Source organism: Bos mutus, chromosome 3 (genome assembly GCF_027580195.1).
Source record: "Bos mutus isolate GX-2022 chromosome 3, NWIPB_WYAK_1.1, whole genome shotgun sequence".
Lineage (NCBI taxonomy): Eukaryota > Metazoa > Chordata > Mammalia > Artiodactyla > Bovidae > Bos > Bos mutus.
The window spans coordinates 103,425,204-103,446,954 of NC_091619.1; the positions used below are offsets into that span (position 1 = coordinate 103,425,204).

The 21,751-nt window shown below is 55.5% G+C and overlaps 1 protein-coding gene across 2 annotated transcripts; it reads left to right on the forward strand.

The window, feature by feature from the left end:
• The first annotated feature begins 495 nt into the window (after window positions 1-495).
• On the forward strand, window positions 496-20,501 carry TIE1 (tyrosine kinase with immunoglobulin like and EGF like domains 1). 2 transcript variants are annotated; one of them, XM_070368316.1, is made up of 24 exons: window positions 496-514; window positions 714-842; window positions 3,442-3,759; window positions 3,849-3,959; window positions 5,406-5,561; window positions 5,717-5,848; window positions 6,008-6,148; window positions 6,369-6,497; window positions 7,288-7,433; window positions 7,678-7,822; window positions 9,907-10,065; window positions 10,230-10,367; window positions 10,554-10,850; window positions 11,374-11,664; window positions 12,368-12,558; window positions 14,808-15,018; window positions 15,180-15,290; window positions 15,499-15,689; window positions 16,684-16,797; window positions 16,908-16,978; window positions 18,134-18,174; window positions 18,276-18,372; window positions 18,458-18,557; window positions 20,033-20,501. In XM_070368316.1, the coding sequence occupies exons 2-24, from the start codon at window positions 785-787 to the stop codon at window positions 20,102-20,104; spliced, it is 3,420 nt and encodes a 1,139-aa protein (XP_070224417.1). In that variant the 5' UTR covers window positions 496-514; window positions 714-784; the 3' UTR covers window positions 20,105-20,501. The 2 variants fall into 2 exon arrangements, with proteins under 2 accessions (XP_070224417.1, XP_070224416.1); XM_070368315.1 differs by lacking the exon at window positions 496-514 and having other exon boundaries at window positions 657-842.
• Window positions 20,502-21,751: the final 1,250 nt, after the last annotated feature.

Genomic DNA, 21,751 nt, shown 5'->3' on the forward strand with positions numbered 1-21,751 from the left:
GCTGAAGCCTCTGTTAGTGGCTTAAGCCAAGGATTGTAAATGCAGGATATTCACCCCCTGTGCACTCTGTGGGTTGGCTTAGCATGAGCCCTGAGGAATGGCTAAGTCAGAAGCTCAGGTCCCAGCCTCACCCTAACCTCAGAGAGCCCTCAGGCCCTGCAGGCTCAGGCCTCAGTTTTGCTACCTGTAAATTGAGAGAATAACACAAGATTGAAACAAAGGGCTTTTATCCTGAGAGTGTTGTTTTGTTCCTTTGTGTACATTCCGGATCCTTGTGTTACATGCATGAACTGCTCTCTAGAACACCCATGTAACTGTGTCCTGGGGTGCAAACATAAGGAATCGTGTGTTTGTGCTGGGGGAGGAGAGACCCCAGAACAATATCCTCCCCATCCCTTCTCAATAGGAGGAAGCCACCGACTTCCTCCCTTTCCTGTCTCCTGCCTCCTGCCCGCTGGCAGGACTGAGGACCACGGGGAGAGGAGGGGAAGGGAAACGGCCCAACAGTCCCCAGGTCCGTCCTTACCACAACCCTTCCCCCACCCTAAGTGACCCCACTCCAGGACCTTCCAGGCCACACCCATCCCCAGACTAGGGGGGCCTAGAGGCCCAGAAGCAGGATAAGTCCTCCCCACCCCTCTCCCCAGCCACCCCTCCCACCCAAGCTAACTCATTTCCTCTTCCTCCCAAACACCAACACACCGACTGCACAGGCTGAGCAACCAGACCCAGTGAGTGGCCCCGGGCCCCGCTTGTGCTGGCTGGCGCAGTCAGCCTCCGGAGCATGGTCTGGCTGGAGCCCCCTTTGCTACTCCCCATCTTCTTCCTGGCTTCTCATGTTGGTAAGTCTCCCCTGAACCTCCCTGCCCAGGGTCTTGACTACCCCTGCCCCCGAAAACCCTAGCATCATTGCTATCTCTTTCCTCCACACCCTGATTCACTAGAAAGTGGGATTGGGGCCTGGAAAACCCAGGCAGAAGCTAGGGACTGGGGGAGGGAAGCAGCCACAGACTGTGTTGGATTTGAACATCACTGGGGAGCAGCAGAGTCTCCGGGCCCCCTGAAGTTTTCAGGGGTGCTCATACGGTCAGTGTGTGGGACTCAAATCAGTTATTCATTTGACAAACATTTATCGAGTACCAACAATATTCCAAGAGCTTTAAGAGGCAGAGCGCTTCTAGAGCTGTACAACAGATTGAATGACGCTGACCTCCTATGGCTGTAATTGGGTTTCAATGAGGTAATTTACAAAGAGCACTTGCTAAGAGTTTCTGAATATGTGGTAGCCAATTCCTTCAGCGTGCTGCCCAAAGAGGATTAGAACACAAAGTCCACCTTGAGAGGCTTGCAGTCTAGTGGGAGACCCGGGACACTGGGTGAGCACGGAACAGACACAGAGGAGCACTGAAGAGTCAGCCTACTCTACTTCAGGGTAGGAGATGAAAAGGGATCAGGACAGACTTCACTCAGAGGAGTAGTCTTCATTCCAGGGCAATCAGAACAATAGACACAAGTCTCAGAGGCATGGAAGTACAGGGGAGTGAGGGATTCGGGAGGGAACGCACAGCAGGAGGGGCAGTGGGAACAGCAAGGGGGCTCTACAGCAAGCTCTGCATCCTGAAGGGCAATAGGGAGCCATGGAAGGTGTAGGCCAGAGAGTCACAAGGTCTTGGATGGGTCAGTTTGGAGGACAAGCTGAGGGAAGAGTGTGGCTATCAGGATGGTCCATGGAAGCAAGGATGAGGGTTAGCAAGGGAGACTTGAGGGTGGCGATGAAGTCTATAGAGGTTCTGAGGAAACAGAATTATTTTGTGACTAATTGGGGCAGTCAGGATAGTGCTTCAAAGTGTGGACTTTAGAGTCAGACAACCGGGCTCTGCCAGTTACTAATTGTATGCCCTTGGGTAAGTTATTTCTCTGAGCCTTAATTTTCCAGCTATAAAACTGGGGTAATAATACCCACCTCCCAGGAGAGCTGGGATGATAAAACAAGAGAACATAAGTAAAGGATGTGGCATATAACTGATCTCCGATAGACATTCATTATGATAGCAGCAGTATGAAATGTCTCGGAAGTTTGTATCTCAGGTGGGTTTTGCAGTCTACTGAGGCAGGAAGTCCAGAGAGGAGCAAGTCTGGGGAGAGCCAAGAGGCCTGCCCAGGGTTATTGACTCAGAAGTGATGGTGAAAGCCTGGAGAGGGGATGAGCTTGCTAGAGGAAGCCTGGAGAACAATTTTTATGACCCTCCTCTGGAAAGACACCAACTTCTGCAGAGTGTGAGGATCCAAAGGAAAACAGGTGCTCAGCACAGGACAGTCAGTTCGCTTACTTGTGGCAAGCTTTCAAAGAATATCCATTGACAAGCAAAGCAGCATCTAAACCAACTAACCACTTGGCAAGGACAGTGTTCTTGCTGGAGAATCTCCAAGGACAGAGGAGCCTGGCGGGCTACAGTCCAGGGGTCGCAAAGAGTCGGACACGACTGAAGCAACAGCATGCAACAAGGCGTTGTCCTCTGCCTAGAAGGTCCTTCCCACCAATGACCTCTCCCTGTCCTCATCCTCAATCCCCACCCTGTATCCTGCTCAGCTTTAAGACCCTCAAGCTGTATCTTCCAGGAGGCACCGCTCCAGCCCCTATCTCCCCCCTGCTAGGTCAGCTGACCCTTCTCTGTGCTCTCTACAGTTTCATGCATTTGATAGATGTGTCCAGAGGAAGCTCTGTAAAAGGCAAAGGTCAAGGCCCACCTGGTGTCCCTGCATGTTTCAGCCCCAAGTGGGCCCTAGGGCCTGCCCTCCCTGCTTCTGGCCTTTTGCTGGGACCAGAGCTCTCTTCCCTTCTGCCCCATAACCACCTGGCTGCAGAATGCAGCCTCTCCCGCCTTCAATCCCAGCACAGCAAACCGGTCCAGATTCCGGAGCGACCTGGGGACCAGAGCAACCAGAGGGGTCCCTCCAAGACACTTCTGATCTTTAGCACTCTCCTAGCCGGCAATCTGGTGTTGCGGGGGGCAGAGTGGAGGGGGGCGGGGAGAGCGGCTCCCCTTTGCGGAGCAGCTGTAGAGACAGGTCAGGAAAGGGCACTGCCAGGAATAGAGTGAGGAAACGGTGATGGGGCGCATAGATCATTCTTTCTTTCCGAAGGCTGGGCTGTAAAGGGAAGCCATCTGGCTGGAGAAAGGAGGGGATGGGGAAGCTAGGGAAGGGGCTTTGTTTTTGTTTTTGTTCTGTTAGGATGAAGAGACTCGAGGGAAAGGGGCCGGTGCACCGGGAAGGGGATAGAGACAGGAAGGGAGGCGGATGGACGTGCCTGATGAAGTGCAGTGCCTGGGGGGGAGGGAAGAAGAGGGGAGAGGCTGTGGGGAGAGGGGCGAGAGGTGGAGGGCGGGGCAGGGGGAGGGCCGGGACCCTGCCAGATCGGAGCCCGGTGTCCCGGCCCAGGGGCGGCGGTGGACCTGACGCTGCTGGCCGACCTGCGTCTGACCGAGCCCCAGCGCTTCTTCCTGACCTGCGTGTCCGGGGAGGCGGGGGCGGGCAGGGGCTCGGACGCCTGGGGGCCCCCACTGCTGCTGGAGAAGGACGACCGCATCGTGCGCACGCCGCGGCCCTGGCAGCCCCCGCACATCGCCCGCAACGGCTCGAGCCGAGTGACCGTGCGCGGCTTCTCGCAGCCCTCCGACCTGGTGGGCGTCTTCTCCTGCGTGGGCGGCGCGGGGACGCGGCGCACGCGCGTCCTCTATGTGCACAACAGCCCCGGGGGTGAGTCCGGCCGCCGGTGAGGGTGGGGGTGGGGGAGGGGAGGAGGGGCTGCCCTTGACCCCTGACCCCGCCCTCCATTCGCCTCGCAGCCCACCTGCTCCCGGACAAGGTCACACACACAGTGAACAAGGGCGACACGGCTGTACTTTCCGCGCGAGTGCGCAAGGAGAAACAGACAGATGTGATCTGGAAGAGCAACGGTAAGGGGGGAGGGGTCTGAACTGGGTGGGCAGGTAAACCCTTATTTCTGACACCCCAGCACCTCCATGGCCCTCGAAGCTCCTAGTGCTGACCCCTGACACAGCCATGACTCCATACACCTGTTACCCGCTCTGGCCAGCCTCCCCGGGCGTATCCTTTCTCCTGCACCAGATGCATGGGAAGCGCCTGCATCCAACTCGTCTCTGGCTGTGAGATGTCCCCCTACTGTGCCTGGAGGACCAGCGGCCTCATGGGCAGCTGCCTCCTTCCCTGTCACCCCCCAGTTAGCTGTGTTAACCCCTCCCAGTTGGGCTCTCCCAGAAGTTAGCAAGTACTATCACAGCAGGTCTGGCAGGGAGCAGAAACCCCCCCTGCTGAAAAGAAGGGGTAACAAAGCCCCAGCACAGGCAAGGGATATTTGGCCTCTTCCAGAGAGCTGTCCAGACGGGAGCAGGGGCCAGGGCAGGCCTGGGGATCTTAGTCCGGGCCTGCCCCCACCTGGCCCTGTCAGCTCCTCTGGCCACCGCAGAGGAGGAAGCCAGTTTTCTGTATGGCCCCAAAGATTCCTGCTTCAGCTTTCACACCCACAGCCCTTTGGCTGCCTCTTGTATCCCTGGACTCTTGTGCCAAAGGTTTTGCCTCTTGAGCTCCAGGGTCCCTGAACTAATAAGAGACGTGGAGTCAGGTAGACCTGTGTTCTCTAGAATCTCTCTTCCATCCTGAGCAAAGAGGAAGTGGAGAGGGGTGCAGAGACGAGAACCCTAATATTAGGGTTCACAGATCCTGGAGGTAGAGGCTCCTGGGAATTAACTGCACAAAGAAGAGGGGAGAAGCATTCCAGGAGGATTGATAAGAGCAAAGGCAGGAAGCTGTGAGACACCACATTGTTTCTGGAAGAGATAGAGCAGTTCAGGAATGCTAGAAGTCAAGATGTGAAGAGGTGTGGGGCTAAAGGGCTGCACTGTAGCCAGACTGGTGAAACTGATGTGTTGAGGAGTCCGATGCTGTCCCTGGAGCAGTAAAGAACTATTGAAGAGCTTAAGCAAGGGAGCTATGGTGGGGTCTATTGGAGGAAAATCTCACTGGTCACCCTGAGTGGAGGACAGACAGGAAGCAGGGGGACTGGAGGCAGAGAGACAGCTTGGAAGGCTGTGGGAGGCTGGGAGCAGGGTAGTGGCAGTGAGCGTGGAGAGAAGCTGGCAGCTGTAGGAGACAAGGAGGACGTGGACTGAACAGGGCTTGGTGATTTACTGAGTGGTTGGTGGAACATGGAAAAGACGCTGCCTCCCACATTCCTGGTTCAGGTCCAGACACTCGCTGGTGCCTTCCCCCGGTCTGTTCACTCTGCCTGACCCACACTAATGTGACTCGGGATAAGGTGGGCAGAGGGAGGGGACACCAGCTCTTGTGTGATGCTGAGGCCCCTATCCCGTGTATGCCCGCAGGATCCTATTTCTACACCCTGGACCGGCACGAGGCCCAGGACGGGCAGTTCTTGCTGCAGCTCCCAAACGTGCAGCCATCGTCGAGCGGCATCTACAGTGCCACATACCTGGAAGCCAGCCCACTGGGCAGTGCCTTCTTTCGACTCATCGTGCGGGGTCAGGAGCAGAGGGCAGAGGTGGTGGGTGATATGGGAGGTTGGGACCCCTGTGCATACTTCCTGTGGATCCCCCTGAGCCCCCAGGGCCGCCCCAGTCCTCAGAGGCAGTGGTCCAGTGGGTTAGGGTCAGCTGCTGAGAGTACATTCCTGCAGGCTGTGAGGCAGGGCGCTGGGGACAAGACTGTACCAAGGAATGCCCAGGCTGCCTGCATGGAGGTGTCTGCCATGACCAGGACGGCGAGTGTGTGTGCCCCCCTGGATTCACTGGGACCCGCTGTGAGCAGGGTAAGGAGGAGGGGGCACCAGGACCTGGGCAGGAGAGGATGCCTGGCTGGGAGAAGACTCGCAAACCACGAGGATGGACTTGGAGGGTGAGGATGTTCCAGTAGGTCTTGAACGCTGAGACCCAACAGAGGCTTCTATACCCACATGCCCTCCTTCTAGCCTGCAGAGAAGGCCGTTTTGGGCAGAGCTGCCAGGAGCAGTGCCCAGGCACATCAGGCTGCCGGGGCCTCACCTTCTGCCTCCCAGACCCCTATGGCTGTTCTTGTGGATCTGGATGGAGAGGAAGCCAGTGCCAGGAAGGTACGGACTAACCCACCCTCTGTAGTCTCTGACCAGACAGCTGGCTGCAAGCCTGGCCCCAACTCTTCCTTCTGGCCCTGCTTCACACACCAAGCCCTCCACCGTCCCCTGCTCACTTGACCAGTGCCCTCTCCACCAAGCCTGGCATTCCCCAGGCCCCAGCTGTGCCCTTGTTGCCCCCCGACCTGTGCCCCTCTAACTATACCCCCTCTGTGCCCAGCCTGCGCCCCAGGTCGTTTTGGAGCTGACTGCCACCTCCAGTGCCAGTGTCAGAATGGTGGTACTTGTGACCGCTTCAGCGGCTGTGTCTGTCCCTCCGGGTGGCATGGGATGCACTGTGAGAAGTCAGGTATGAGCACGGGGGGTGGCTCTGAGGAACAGGTCAGCTTCACCAGATGCATCCCCCTGGCTCAAAGCCCCTCCTCCCCCTGGGGATGGGCAGCAGCCCAGGGTGGGTGGGAGCCCCAAGGGGACCCTGACCAAGCCAAGAGATTCAGGAAGGGCTTCTGGAAAGAGGTGTGATCTCAGATGGGGTATGAAGGACGGGAGAAAGATGGCTAGGGAGAGAGCAGGGCAAAGGCCGGGGGATTGAGGACTCAAGCTTTAATACCAGGACAGTGGCATGAGGAGAGGCTCTGGAAGTGTTCAGAAGAGGTCAGCTCTCGGGGCGTTTGAATGACAGGCTGTAGGGTTTGCGCTGAATATGCTAGCCCTGCAGGGAAGGGTTGAAGAGGTCCATCAGAACTGCTGTCAGCTGTGGGTTTGAGAGAGGACCCCAGCTGCTGGGGAGGGAGCGGGAGCAGGAGAGCCCAGAGGATCTGTCACGGGGCCCAGAAATGATAGAGGACTGAACCAGGGTTCTGGCGGTGAGGCTGGCGAGGGGTCTGGTCTCGGTGTGGGAGGGTCTGAGGAGGCGGAGGGCACAAGAGGCAGATTCGGGGGCCTGTAGAGGTGGGCACGAGGGCCTGGAGGTGTTGCCCAGACTTTCCTAGCTTGCAGGCCTGCATGACTGGGATGCTGGTGGTGCCTCCTCTAAGATGAAAGACTCAGGGGGCAGGGGGGTGGAGGCAGGGGGCTCTGTGGCAGTTGTGTGTCTGCCCTTACAGGGCCTCCAGGATGAGTGTCCCCTCTTTCCCCAGACCGGATCCCCCAGATCTTGGACATGGTCTCAGAACTGGAGTTCAACTTAGACACAATGCCCCGGATCAACTGTGCCGCAGCGGGGAACCCCTTCCCAGTCCGGGGCAGCATGGAGCTCCGCAAGCCGGATGGCACGGTGCTCCTGGTGAGCCCCATGACCCCAGGGCCTCTGGCGGTCCGGGGCCTCTGCCCACCCTCAGGCTTCTCCACCCCTCGGGGCTTTCTGCAGGCTCTGCCTACTGGCCTGATCACAGCTCAAATTGGGTCAGGCTGATTGTTGAGGGACCACCTCCCAGTCTCTGTCCCCTTGTCAACTTGGACAAACACACAAACCTCTGCCGCATGGCACACTTTCTCTGAGGCCTGCCCCTCTCCCCTGCCTCTCTCAGTCCACCAAGGCCATTGTGGAGCCAGATAGAACCACAGCCGAGTTTGAGGTGCCCCGCTTGGCTCTTGGGGACAGTGGACTCTGGGAATGCCGCGTGTCCACGTCTGGTGGCCAGGATAGTCGACGCTTCAGGATCAATGTCAAAGGTCAGTGATGTCCCGGGTCCATGGAGGATAGATGGCAGACAGAGTGGGTGCTAGCCAAGGCTGCTCAGATAGGAGCAGGAAGGGCAAGAGCATGTAAGGTCACAGCCCAGCACCAGGCAGAGAAGAGGGCTTGTGGTCAGCCTGAGGCCTGGACCGGGCACTCTCCAGGCTGGAGCGTAGCTCAGTCCCCCCTGAAAAGGGAACCCATGCCCCAGAAATGGGGCACTCTCCAGCCTTGCCCCGGGCAATGCTTCCTTTCTATCTCCCCCGCCCCACAGACACACGGTGCCTTTCTTTCCACTTCTGCGATGCTGTGTTCCCTCCAGCCCCAAGTCACACCACCGGGCACCCAGTGCTACAACAGGGGAGTGCCTGGGGCTGTGGACCTGTTTCATTTCCCAGAAGTGCTTCCTGGTGAATAAGGAGGCAGCTGCCAGTGCCCAGGACTGCTGAGAGCCGAGCACCCCCACCCCCATCTAGGTGTCCCCCACCTTCTGCAGCATCATAAGCATCAGACGTTCACACCCCCTCCCGCCCCCTGGTCCTCTTTCCCTGTGCTCCTGACCCCGCCACCACCTCCCCTGACATGAGCCCAGATCTCTTGTCCCTCTCCCTCTTTCTCATTGTACGACTCTGCTTCCCATCCTATCTCTACTTCTCTGTCGCCCCCTCCACCACCCCAGGGTCCCACCTCCAGCCTTCCTCTTCTCACTCTCCCCAGGCCACTTGGCTTTGAATCTTCACTACAAATTCTAGCTCCATCATCTAAGCGAGTTACCTTGCCCCTCATAGCTTGTTTCTCTCTCTGTAAAATGAGGATATCAGCACTCCCTTGATAGGATTGCTGTGAAGATTAAATTAGATGATGCGTTTAAGCATTTGGCACAGTGCCTGACGCAGGGTATGTGGTCAATGTATATTGACATTTATTGCTATTAGTAGTTATAATGTCACCTATTCCTAAGATTTCAGCCGTTCCCTGGCAACTCCCAGATAACGATCTGCAGCCTGGACCCCTCTCCTGGGTTCCAGACCTCTGTGTAATGGGGGTCTGGTTCTGAAGTCAGTGGGGAAGTCACCCGGTGCACGACTCAGGGGCCCCACTCCAGGTCACCTAATCCTCTGCGTGAGCCGCAGGCCCAGGGGCTCCATAGGATCCAAACTGGACCTTCCTCTCCCTCCAGGCCAGCACTTCTTCTGTACATGTGTGTTCCTGCCTGGCAACATTGTTCTTTCCCACCCCTTCTACCACACCCCTGCATCCTCCTTGACCCTCCTCCCTTCCCCCATCCCTCCATTTATCCATGCTTGCAGTCATCCATACATATATCCATTTTCCTTAGAAAATCCATCTGGGAAATGTTTGGACGAGGCCAGGGAACCAGTTGAGACATTAATGCAATAATCTGGACAGAAGAGCTAAGGCAGGAAAGACAGTGACCATGGGGTGAGGAAGCTAAGCAGGAGCACAAAAGCTGTTTGGGATAAGATGGGCTGATTTTAGATGGCCTGGTCAGACAGACTTTGTTTAAACCCTGGCTGCATGTCCTTAAGCAGGTCATTCCATGTCTCTGAGCCTCAGTTTCTTCATTCTTAAGATAGGGATGATGAGCCCTGCCTGAAGGCAGTTGTCAGAATTGGAGGCCATGCACGTGAAGCATCTGGGTTGAGCAGGTGCTTCATCACCTGCTACTTTTTTTTTAATTAAGAGAGTGATGAATGATGGGGGAGGGGCAGAGAGCAGGGTGACACTGCCTTGGGCTTTAGCCTTCTTTGTCCTCCCGCACATTGTATGGTGGAGTGCCCTCCCCCAAACCCCTGTCTGGCCATGTCACTTCCTCACTTAACATCTTCTGGGACACCCTCATCTCCTTGTTTCCGAGTCCCTATGCCCTGAATTGTCCTCCCTAGGCCCTGGCCACTTTGATCATCTGTTGCACCTGGTCTCTCCCCAGCCCAGGGGAGTCCCCAGGCCCAACCTGAGACCCAGAGTTATCTTTAACGCCCAGAGCACAGAGTCTGCCTCTGTGTCTGAGGGCTGGGTGGGCTGTGTGGGCCACGCCTTACCCTAAGTCTCCTGGCAGTGCCACCAGTGCCCCTGACTGCCCCGAGGCTTCTGGCCAAGCAGAGCCGCCAGCTCGTGGTCTCCCCGCTGGTCTCCTTCTCTGGGGACGGACCCATCGCCTCCGTTCGCCTGCACTACAGGCCCCAGGACAGCACCATGGCCTGGTCTACCATCGTGGGTGAGGGGGCAAGAGCTAGGGGCAGGATGGGGTGCCGGACAATGAGGGGGTCGGAGGAATGGAAGGGAGTGGGGAGTGTGCGGAGAAGAGAGGGGCTGAGGGAGAGCAGAGGCTTCTGGACGGAGTTGGGACTGAATGCTGTGTGCTGTGCACCCTGCCCCCAGTGGACCCCAGTGAGAACGTGACGTTAATGAACCTGAGGCCGAAGACGGGATACAGTGTCCGTGTGCAGCTGAGCCGGCCCGGGGAAGGGGGGGAGGGGGCCTGGGGGCCTCCCACCCTCATGACCACAGACTGTCCTGGTGAGAGGCCCAGAGTCACCCCTTTCTGTCCCCCAGGGGTCACTGTCCCGTGCGCTCTGGGGTTGTCTCAGCTTGTCAGCCCCGGGGGTCCCTGCCTTTCCCACTGGAGGTTGTCCCTGGGGGTTCAGCATCCCGTCCGGGCCCCAGGACCTACCAGACAGTTCTGACCTCTACCTCTGGCCCCAGAGCCCTTGTTGAAGCCGTGGCTGGAGGGCTGGCATGTGGAGGGCCCCGACCGGTTGCGAGTGAGCTGGTCCTTACCCCCCGTGCCGGGGCCGCTGGTGGGCGATGGTTTCCTGCTGCGCCTGTGGGACGGGGCCCGGGGACAGGAGCGGCGGGAGAACGTCTCGTCCCCCCAGGCCCGCACCGCCCTCCTGACCGGACTCACGCCTGGCACCTACTACCAGCTGGACGTGCGGCTCTACCACTGCACCCTCCTGGGCCCGGCCTCGCCCGCAGCGCGTGTGCTTCTGCCCCCCAGCGGTACGCTTGGGAGGGGGTGGCGGGCTCGTGACGAGGGAGGGCAGAGCATGCAGGGAACACACGGGGCCCGAAAGGACATGGGAGGTTACAGGAGCCTGGATGGACAGGCAGAGACCACAGGACGTGGAAATGGGCGCAGGGAGGATCTGGATGTCAGGCAGACAGGAGCACAGGGAGGACAGGACACGGGAGGATCCAGGATGCCAGGACCTCCAGGAGTGACTAGGACAGAGGCAAGCCCAGGGAGGTCAAGGGAGGGGGTGGGGCGTGAGGAGGACATGGGGCCTGGGGGACATGGGGATACTGTGAGGAAGACTTGGGATGTAAGGGGAAGCAGAAGCTCGTTGGTGAAGGAGGCCACAGCGAGAGGAATATACAGCCCAGGAAGAAACAGAAGTCGGCAGCGGATCTCCCATTTTGGGGTCGGTAGAGCTGCGGGCACAGCTAGAGCGGATCTGTCTGACCCCACAGTCACACAGCCTGGTCCCATCTGAGCCCCACCTTCCCACCCCAATCTCCCCAGGGCCCCCAGCCCCCCGACACCTCCATGCCCAGGCCCTTTCAGACTCTGAGATCCAGCTGATGTGGCAGCGCCCCGAGGCTGCAGCCGGGCCTATATCCAAGTACATCGTGGAGGTGCAGGTGGCAGGGGGCTCCGGAGACCCGCTGTGGATGGACGTGGACAGGCCCGAGGAGACGAGCACCATCGTCCGTGGCCTTAACGCCAGCACGCGCTACCTCTTCCGCGTGCGGGCCAGTGTCCAGGGCCCTGGCGACTGGAGCAACGTGGTAGAACAGTCCACCTTGGGCAATGGTGAGATGAGGGGCTGCCCGGGCCGCGGGGTCGGTCTCAGGTGCTCTCCCTGGCACGTGATCCCCTGCCTTGGCTCCAGGGCCTCCTAGGCCCCTCCCAGAGAGTGATATGACACCTGGCAGTGAGGGCCCTGACCCTTCCCTTCTTTCATTTTTTCCGTTTTTCTTTGATGTGGCTCTTCTTCTTTCTTTTTTTTAAATTAATTTGTTTATTTTTGGCTGCACTGGGTCGTCTTTGCTGTGTGCAGGCTTCCTCTAGTTGTGGTGAGGGGGATGACTCTCTAGTTGCCGTGCTCAGGCTTCTTATTGCAGTGGCTTCTCTCTCTTGTTGTGGAGCGCAGGCTTTAGAAGTTGTGGTTCGAGGGCTCTGATGTGCAGGCTCAGTAGTTGTAGCACACAGGCTTTGTTGCCCCGAGGTATGTGGAATCTTCCAGAACCAGGGATCGAACCCCTGTCCCCTGCATTGGCAGGCGGATTCTTAACCACTGGATCACCAGGGGAGTCCGACCCTTCCCTTCTTATGACCCATTGTCCGAGTGCTGGGAAACTCATGACATTCCAGCAACCTGCTGGTCCTAGGCCTGACATCCCCGCTCCCTCCCTGGTACTGGGATCTCTGACCTCCACCTCTGTGTGACCCCGTGGTGGCCTCCAGGTTCCCTGACCCAGGCATCTCTGTGATTTGCCCCTCTTCTGGTGTCCAGGGCTGCAGATTGAGGGCCCAGTCCAAGAGATCCATGCAGCTGAAGAGGGCCTGGATCAACAGCTGGTCCTGGCTGTGGTGGGCTCTGTGTCTGCCACCTGCCTCACCATCCTGGCTGCCCTTCTCACCTTGGCGTGCATCCGCAAAAGCTGCCTGCATCGCAGACGCACCTTCACCTACCAGTCAGGATCGGTCAGTCACCTGTACCCGCCACCAGGCATATGTGTGCAGACCCTGCGTATATATGTGTCCCTGTATACACACAAGTATTTGTTCACTGTGAGTGTGTATGTGTGCACGCATGGATGTTTAGGTGTAAGACTATACTCAAAAGCATACAAGGGCACAATCTGTAATTTTATCCATTTCTACAGAATTGAATGCAGCTCATGAGCCCAGGTATATTAGTGATGAAATATTTAGTATTCCCAGTTCAGAATCATTCAGTTATGTCCATATTGCACCAGGGTCAATTCGGGGTTCTCCCCCTTCCCATGAGGGGTGATGGATGCTTGGGAAGCCTGATGAGAACATGGAGAATGCCTGGGCTCCATGAGGACCTCTCTCTGGCCAGGCCGTCCTGCATGCATCTGTGGCTCATGTCCTCAGCCCTTCTGTGACCTCCTTTGGGCCAGAAGGGCATTTGCACTATGAGTTCCTCATCCCAATCTCCATCTTTGCAAATCCCAGGGCCTCCTTGGACTTAAGAACTCCAAGGGCCTTCCCTGATCCTGCAGAGGGCAGCATATTCTGCAGCCCTCAGACCCATTGCTGCAGCTCCTCCTACAACTGTTTCTACTGCTCTCGAGTTGAGCCGAGCCTGCAGCCTCACCTGTCACTCCTTGCGAGAAGCACAGGCCTCCCTACTCTTGTCTTCCCTGTAAACCTGAGCACCAGGACCCCACTGAGGGGGTAAGGACTGGGGGAGGGTGCTAACTCCCCTTCAGGGACCCCAGCATCACCCCATCTGTCACCCTCCTCCACCTCTCTCTCCTCTGGAATCTTCCCCACTGTTGTCACTTATGATCCGAACTCTGCCCTGGTCCTCTGTGCCTGGACTCGGTATTTACAAAGAAGTTTTGGCATTTCAAAAAAAAAAAAACCCTCTTCTCTCTCAAGGGCTGATCCTTGTGATAGAAAGCCTAGTGTCCAAGGCTGTTGTCTCTACCATGCCTCTAAAATACTCCCTTCAGAGATTCAATCGGCTTCTTTGTTCCAGGCTGCGTTGGCCTCCCTCTGAGGTCAGTGTGTGCAAAAAGCGGCCTGGCTGTGGTGGGGGAGGGTCAGGGGTATGCATGTGAAGGGAAGGAGCAGGAAAGTAGTCTTAAATGGATGTAGCATCCTAACATATATCAAGACATTCCCCTGCCCCAGGCGCCTATGTGCGGGTATCTGTGTGCATGAACGCGTGTGCTGGGCGTGCGTGTGCCCATCTGTGAATGCCCCCATCAGCATGCACCTGTATCCCTGACATATGTGTCCCTCTGCTTGTTCTCCTGTACGAGCACATGTCCACATGTACCTCTCATGGATGCCCTGCCTACTGGCCTCCACTAGAACACGCGTGTGTGCGTGCAGGTGTGCGCTTTCAGTTGTCTACGTTTCATGTGAATCCGTGTGACCTGTGTCCTCAGATCTCTCCCATCAAGCTGGGCTGCGGCTCATATGGGGACCCACACCCCAACAGGTCTATCTTAACCATTCTTTGTATTCTCATATTGACGGTGCCCATGGTCCCGCTCAGCTATTTCCTTTCCCTGCTCTCAGCCCTGCCCAGGTGGCCCAGGGCCTACTTGGCTAGGGCAAATGGATGGTCTTCTGTGTTATGTTCTTTCTGTCTTCAGGTCCTGGGTGGTTTGAGAGCTATGGGAGCTGCCAAGTGGGTGGACAGGGGTCATCTCTGCTTCTCTGCTATGGAGAAGAAAACCACTCCACTGGCTGCCCGCTGCTCTAGGCTCAGCATGGAGTAGGTGCTCACTAAACACACCCCGATCCACTGCCCAAGGCCAGAATCCACTCCAGAACCTCCCTGGTGACAGCACAGCCTGGTTGGGGGATTGGAAGAATAAGGGGACGCTCGTTGCTCGCACCACAGCTCACTCCAGTGCCTCTTGGTTTTAGGGTTAGGAGTATCAACCTTCCGTTGACTCATGCCGTGGCTTCCAGCAATTTTACCTACTCCTTGTTCCTTCAGAGCCCACACACTAGATCTCCAGCCTGTGGTCTCTGCATTTCTCTCTGGACATCTGTCTACCCACTGGCCCACCTGTGGCTCCATCTCATATGATTCTGTCTCAGTATGTGTCCTGTGTCTGTCCATGCCTGGCTGGCCACCAGGGTGCCCTCTGTCTGGGTCTCTGTTTGTTTGTCTGATCACTGTTTTGTCTGCCTGTCCCTGTCTCTTGTGTGGACTGTCTGCCTACTTGTCCCATCCTGTGAAGGGCGAGGAGACCATCCTGCAGTTCAGCTCAGGCACCTTGACACTGACCCGGCGGCCAAAACCTCAGCCCGAGCCCCTAAATTACCCAGTGCTGGAGTGGGAGGACATCACCTTTGAGGATCTCATTGGAGAGGGTAACTTTGGCCAGGTCATCCGGGCCATGATCAAGAAGGATGGACTCAAGATGAACGCCGCTATCAAGATGCTGAAAGGTCCGCTGAGAGCAACCCCTGCCCCAGCCCTGACCCTCTCCTTTCTTCCTCAACCCTAGGCCCCACCTAGCTTCCACCAGCAACTGACCCCAGCCCTCAACAGCCCACACCCTTTCTCCAGGATTATTTCCGGCAAAAGTGATATTGGATTCTTTACACAGAGTATGCCTCTGAAAATGACCATCGTGACTTTGCGGGAGAACTGGAAGTTCTGTGCAAATTGGGGCATCATCCGAACATCATCAACCTCTTGGGGGCCTGTGAGAACCGAGGTGAGTCCCCAACTCATCACCTACCCCTTCTTCCAAACCCTCATCATCAGCCAAGACCTCTAGTAGCTTATAGGAAGCTTCAGGACACCAAAACATCACTGTTGGTTCTCCTTCATGCGCCAGGTTCTCTATCTAGTACCGTAAGGTGCCTGCTGCCATCCCAGGTTGTCTGAGTATAAATCACCACCCTGTATTCCTCACCTCCCAGGTTACTTGTATATCGCCATTGAATATGCCCCCTATGGGAATCTGCTGGATTTTCTGCGCAAAAGCCGGGTCCTGGAAACTGACCCAGCTTTTGCCCGGGAACACGGAACAGCCTCCACCCTCAGCTCCCGGCAGCTGCTGCGTTTTGCCAGTGATGCTGCCAATGGCATGCAGTACCTGAGTGAGAAGCAGGTGTGTGTGTGTGTGTGTGTGTGTGTCTTTGGGGAAGGTGGGCTAGCGGGATGAGGGGAGACCATCAAGCACTTCAGAACATCAAATCAGCAGGCTCTAATTGAATATGGAATTGAGGATAGAGAGGATGTGACCCCAAGTTGCTGGCCTGGGTGAGTGGGTGAGACCACCCCCAAAGCAGGTCTGTGTTTGGGGATGTGGCTTAGCATTTTGCAACTGTCAGCCTAGAACCAAGGAGGGAGGCCTGGACCAGGGACAACAGTCTGGAAGCTGTCACTTCATAAATAGGGGTGCTGGTGGCCAGGGAGTGGGTGAGACTCACCAGGAGAAGGGTGGAACAGACGGGAAGCCTGAGCCCAAGTCCAAGGACACCCCGCTTGAATGAAAGGAGGGAGGGGACAGTTGGAGGAAGGGATGTGAGACTAAGGGAGGCATTTTGAAGTTGTTAATGTATTGAGTATCTTTGAAAGTAGAGGGCAGGGGGCCAGGGCAGAGGGAGGGATGATAGAGCAAGGTCTCTGAGGAAGGTGGAGGGCCCAGTGAGGAGGATCTGAAACTCAAGGGAGAGATCGCTTTGGGCAAGAGAAGGGCCTTTCCACTCTCATCAGTGGAGCAGGGGTCAGGGAGAGGTCAGGGAGAGACGGGGTCAGGGAGCATTCAAAGAGGAGAAGATGCAGTGTGGTCACTGGGGGAAAGTCAACCGTTGTCCCAGGAGAAGGATACAGCCTGAACTTGGCCATGGCCCAGATCACAAGTAGGAAGGGATGACAGTCCCCACTGTGGTTTTTCCCAGGCACGAGTCTCTGAGTCGCTCTGAGTCTCTGAGTCTCAACCTACCTCAGGTTGAGGCCTGGGGTAGGTGGGCAGAAGAGTAAAGGGCTACTAAAGGCCCAGAGGACCCAGGAAGCCAGCCATGAGGTGGACCCCCTCCCTGGCCCTGGAGTCCCAGGCTCCATCATCCTCCATCGTCCCTGACTTCTAACCATGCCTGCAGTTCATCCACAGGGACTTGGCTGCCCGAAACGTGCTGGTCGGAGAGAACCTGGCCTCCAAGATTGCAGATTTTGGCCTTTCTCGGGGGGAGGAGGTTTATGTAAAGAAGACTATGGTAAGTCTCCTTCAATCCTCCCCTTCAGGGCCGGTGTCTCGCCCTGCCTCCCAAAACCTGCTGAACAGCCCTTTCTCCTTACCCAACCCCTCAAACCCACTCCCTCCCAGGGGCGTCTCCCGGTGCGCTGGATGGCCATTGAGTCTCTGAACTACAGCGTCTACACCACCAAGAGTGATGTGTGAGTGTGGGAGTGCAGACAAGCAGGAGGGTTTGGTCCTCTAAGGATGCATGTAGGTGTGACCTGGACACACCTCAGAGATGTGTCAGGTTGTCCAAGGCATGACTTGGCTGCCCCTAGGGTATATTCCAGGTATGACACAGATGTGACAGATGTGTCTTAAGCATGCCTTGGTCATGCCCAGCATCTTAATGGGAAGGCGGGGTTGGGCGGCGGGGAAAGTAGCTGGAAGGAAGCTTCATCTTGGAAGGTATTTCAGGGTAGCATTGGAGTAGGAATGGTTTAGGGCTGTGTTTGACTAAGACACTGGAGGATGCCTTGGAGAGGTATGGGGCTGCTGGCGGATAACGCCTGGGTAAATGGAGAGACCACTCAAAAGAATGCTCTGACCTTCCTCTCTGAGGGGCAGGTCATCCCCACTGGAGAACCTAACCAGAGCATGACCCCCAGAGGCCGCTTCTGTGCTCCCTCCTCCAGACAGCCATCCTGGCACACCTCTGCCCCTCTCTTCAACCTGGCCTGCCCAGCACTCCAGCCCTGGTCCTGGCCCTTCCCCAAGCTCTTTGGCCTGGCCTGCCCAGCTCACTATCTACCACACCAACACCCTCTAACCACTACTCCCCTACTTCCTACTTCTGCCCCAGGTCCCTTGAAATGCCTCCCCCGACTAGAACTCCTACCCTGGCCTCAGCCACCTCTCATCTGCTCAGCTGCTGTTATAATATAAGAGGCAGCTAAGAGCAAGGGCTTTGGAACCAGACTGCCTGAGTTTGAATCCCAGCTCTGCCACTTGCTAAGTGTGTGACCTTGGTGAGCTAGCTAACCTCTCAGTGCCTCAGTGTCTCTGTAAAGTGGGGATAATAATAGTGCCTATATCATAGGGTTGGTGTGAGGGGTAGATGAATTAACATATACATTAAATGATGAGTGCCTGGCCCACAGCAAGTACACAGTAAAAATGTTAGCTGTGATTATGTTGAGCCTGGGAGGCTGTGAAGGAATTTCAGTAGCAGAGACCACACCTGGCCAAGGCCTGACCCTTGCAAAGCAGACATAGGTAGGGGCTGGGAGGGGCTGCACACTTGGGGTAGGTAGACATTAAGCTGCTGGGCCCCAGGGCCTAGAAGGTAACTCAGTGCATCCTCCTCATTTCAGTTGGTCTTTTGGGGTCCTCCTCTGGGAGATCGTGAGCCTTGGTGAGTCCCTGAGCCCTGTTCCCCAGAGGGCCCCCACCTTTCCCTGACCCCCACCCCTCTCCTCCTGGGCCCTGGGCTAAGAGAGCATTGCCCTCCCACAGGGGGCACCCCATACTGCGGCATGACGTGTGCTGAGCTATATGAGAAGCTGCCGCAGGGCTACCGCATGGAACAGCCTCGCAACTGTGACGATGAAGTGTGAGTCCCTCAGCCTCGAGCCCTGGGCCCCCTGTCAGTCACCCCAGCAGGCCCTGACCCTCATCTCATCGATCCCCACCCGCAGGTACGAGCTGATGCGGCAGTGCTGGCGGGACCGTCCATACGAGCGACCCCCCTTTGCCCAGATTGCGCTACAGCTGGGCCGAATGCTGGAAGCCAGGAAGGTGAGGAGAGCACCGGGGTGTGGGGAGAGCTGGGCTCACTGAGCTCACAGGATTGCCCCTCACAGTGCCCATAGGAGCCAGAAGGCAGCAGTCTCCATGGCCCTGTCCCCACCAACAGCTGCACCACAGCTAAACTGGGCCCTGGGGCGTAACGCCCTTTCTAGCTCTCACCGAGTTGGACACTGGGCCTTTCTAAAGCCTTCCAAGACCACTGATTAGCTTCAGCAGCAAGTCCCTGTCCCAGATCCCATGTCCAGGACTCCCTGCTTTCCTCTGCTGGGGTCATCAGTCCTTTCTTATCTTATCTTATGGACACCTCTTCTCACCTGGCACAGAGCAAGGGTGGAATGCACGAATGGTCAGCTCACCAAATGGATGGATGGATGAGTAACACAGTAACTGAATGAATGAATGTATAGAATTAGTGGATGAATGATATAATAATCATACAAATAAACTAATTAAGGGAATTCCTGAATTCCTTGCTGGTCCAGTGGTTAGGACTCCATGATTCCACTACAGGAGGCACGGGTTTGATCCCTCGTCTGGGAACTAAGATCCTGTAAGCCACATGACAAAAAAACGTGTAATTAAATAACTAAATCTAATATAATAATATCATAAGTAAATGATAATAATAATATAAGTAAATGAATTATCAAATAAATCTAAGTGAAGAAGTACATGAAAATGAGTAATGTGAAAAGAGTTCTTAAATATCAATTAATGACTAAATAGTTTTGGAAATTATTAAACTATCTTAAGAATGAAGGAATAATCAAATAACCATGAAAGCAAAAGTTGCTCAGTCATGTCCTACTTTTTGCAATCCCAAGGACTACATTCCATGGAATTCTCCAGGCTAGAATCCTGGAGTGAGTAGCCATTTCCTTCACCAGGGGATCTTCCCAACCCAGGGATCGAACCAGGTCTCCCACATTGCAGGTGGATTCTTTACCAGCTGAGCCACCAGGGAAGCCCAAGAATACTGGAGTGGGTGGCTTATCCCTTCTCCAGGGGATCTTCCTGACCCAGGAATTGAAGTGGGGTCTCCTGCATTGCAGGCAGATTCTTTACCAACTGAGCTAAGTAGTTATAGAAATTATTAAACTATCTTAAGAATGAAGGAATAGTCAAGCAACCATAAAAATGGGTAAATCAGCAGAAATAGCCTTATGAGTACAAGAATAAGTAAATGAATGGATGAATGCACTATCCATCAATTCATTAGCTAAGGGCATGAAAAAACACCTATCCAACATTGTGTCAAGGGTCTCTCATGTGAGCTTCCCAGCTGTGGTCTGATATTCTTGCTGCTCTGGGCTGGTGAGCACCACCCTTGGCCATGGGGTCATCTTGAGTCTCCAGTACGGATCAGTGTCTCTTCCAGTACCCCAACCATATGGAAGTCGAGGACCTCCAGGGCAGGCATACCCCATCCCTGGCCCCCCACTAAAGCTTTCTCTGCTCCCCAGGCCTATGTGAACATGTCGCTGTTTGAGAACTTCACATATGCAGGCATTGACGCTACAGCTGAGGAGGCCTGAGCGACTGTCCAACCAGATCCTGGCTCTGCTGGCCAGAGCACACTCGGCTCTCCAACCTGTGACTGCTGATCCTTGTCGCCTGAGCTGCCTCAAGGAATTGGTTTTTAACTTAAGGAATAAAAATGGGGATCCAGGGATGGGGCGGGCTCAGGGGTGGGGTGGGTCCTCATCCCTTGCAGTTGCTCCCAGTGCCTCCTGCATCACTGATGGCTACCCTCACATCCTTCCTTCTGGCTCAGCTGCTCCAGAGCTGTTTGCGCTCTTCTGCTCCCTCCACTCAAACCCCTGCTTCAACCCCTCCATTCAAGCCAGCACTCACACCACTAACGTGCCGTTTTCAGCTGCGCCCGACTCCCAGCCTCATAATCAGGAAAAATAAATGCTCTAAGAAGCTCCATCCAATGTCTACCTTTTACTGCTGGTCAACCCCAGGGAAAATTTAAACCAAAGAGGGAGAAACTGGACTTTCCAAGAAAAGAAATGCTCTCCCTTGTTATACTGTCATTATTTCAAGCTCTCCATGGTGGGAGATGTCCTGAAAGACTCATTTTACACATACACTGCCCCCACATCGGGCTTCCCTGATAGCTCAGTTGGCAAAGAATCTGCCTGCAGTGCAGGAGACCCTGGTTCAATCCCTGGATTGGGAAGAGCTTCTGGAGAAGGGAAAGGCTACCCACTCCAGTGTTCTGGCCTGGAGAATTCCATGGATTGTATAGTCCATGGGGTTGCAAAGAGTCAGACACGACTGAGTGACTTTCACTTCATAATCACTCCCTCACGTCACTATCATAATGAGAAGCCCAGTTTTCCCCTAGTCTCTTCCCTGTTCTCCAGCCTATACTACCAATATGTCTCCCTAAACAGCTGCCAGTCTAGGATTCTCTGCTGTGTCCAAACAGTCCCTCCCCGCATCGGCTCTAGCCCAGCCTCAGTTCAGACTGAGCACCAGACAGAGTCTGGCCTGTCTGGTGCGCCCATATTACTTTTGTCTGTAGGCAACCTTCCCTGGCTTGGTACTGCCCACCTTGTGGGCCCCAAAGGAAGAAGGCAGAAGTCATTTCCAGCGTCAGTCAATCATAGCAGGATGCCTGTGCCTTCTTCAGAGTCTCTCAGTGTTTGGGGAGGTGCTCCCTGTCCTGAAAGCTAGGCCCACATCACTACCCTCTGCTGTGTGGGCTTCAGGTTTGCCCACCCTTCTGATCTGTCACTGCTGGCCTCAGGTTTCTCTCCCACTGCTCCTTAAAAAACAAGACGTCTTGCTTCTCACATTTTTTCAGAGAATCAGATAAAATCAAAGAAGCCATAACATAGCATGACATTGTGGTTAACAGCATAGTTTGTGGAATCACATAGACCATGTCCAAGCCCTGGTTTTATCACTTACTATCCGTGTGACCTTGGTCAACTCACTTAATCTCTCTGAGCTTCAGCTCTCTCCTCTGAAAAATGGAGTTAGTAATAGGTACCTCCCTGTTGTCAGCACTGAATATGATCACAGCACTGAACCTTGGAAGTAGTATTCAGTAAGTGTCGGCTGATAACATTATATACAAATACAGGAGGTTGGGGGAGGGGTGTACTCCAAAAAGACTTTAGTGCTAAGAGAGACTTTAAGAAGAAGAAATTCACTGGAGTAAATGGGAG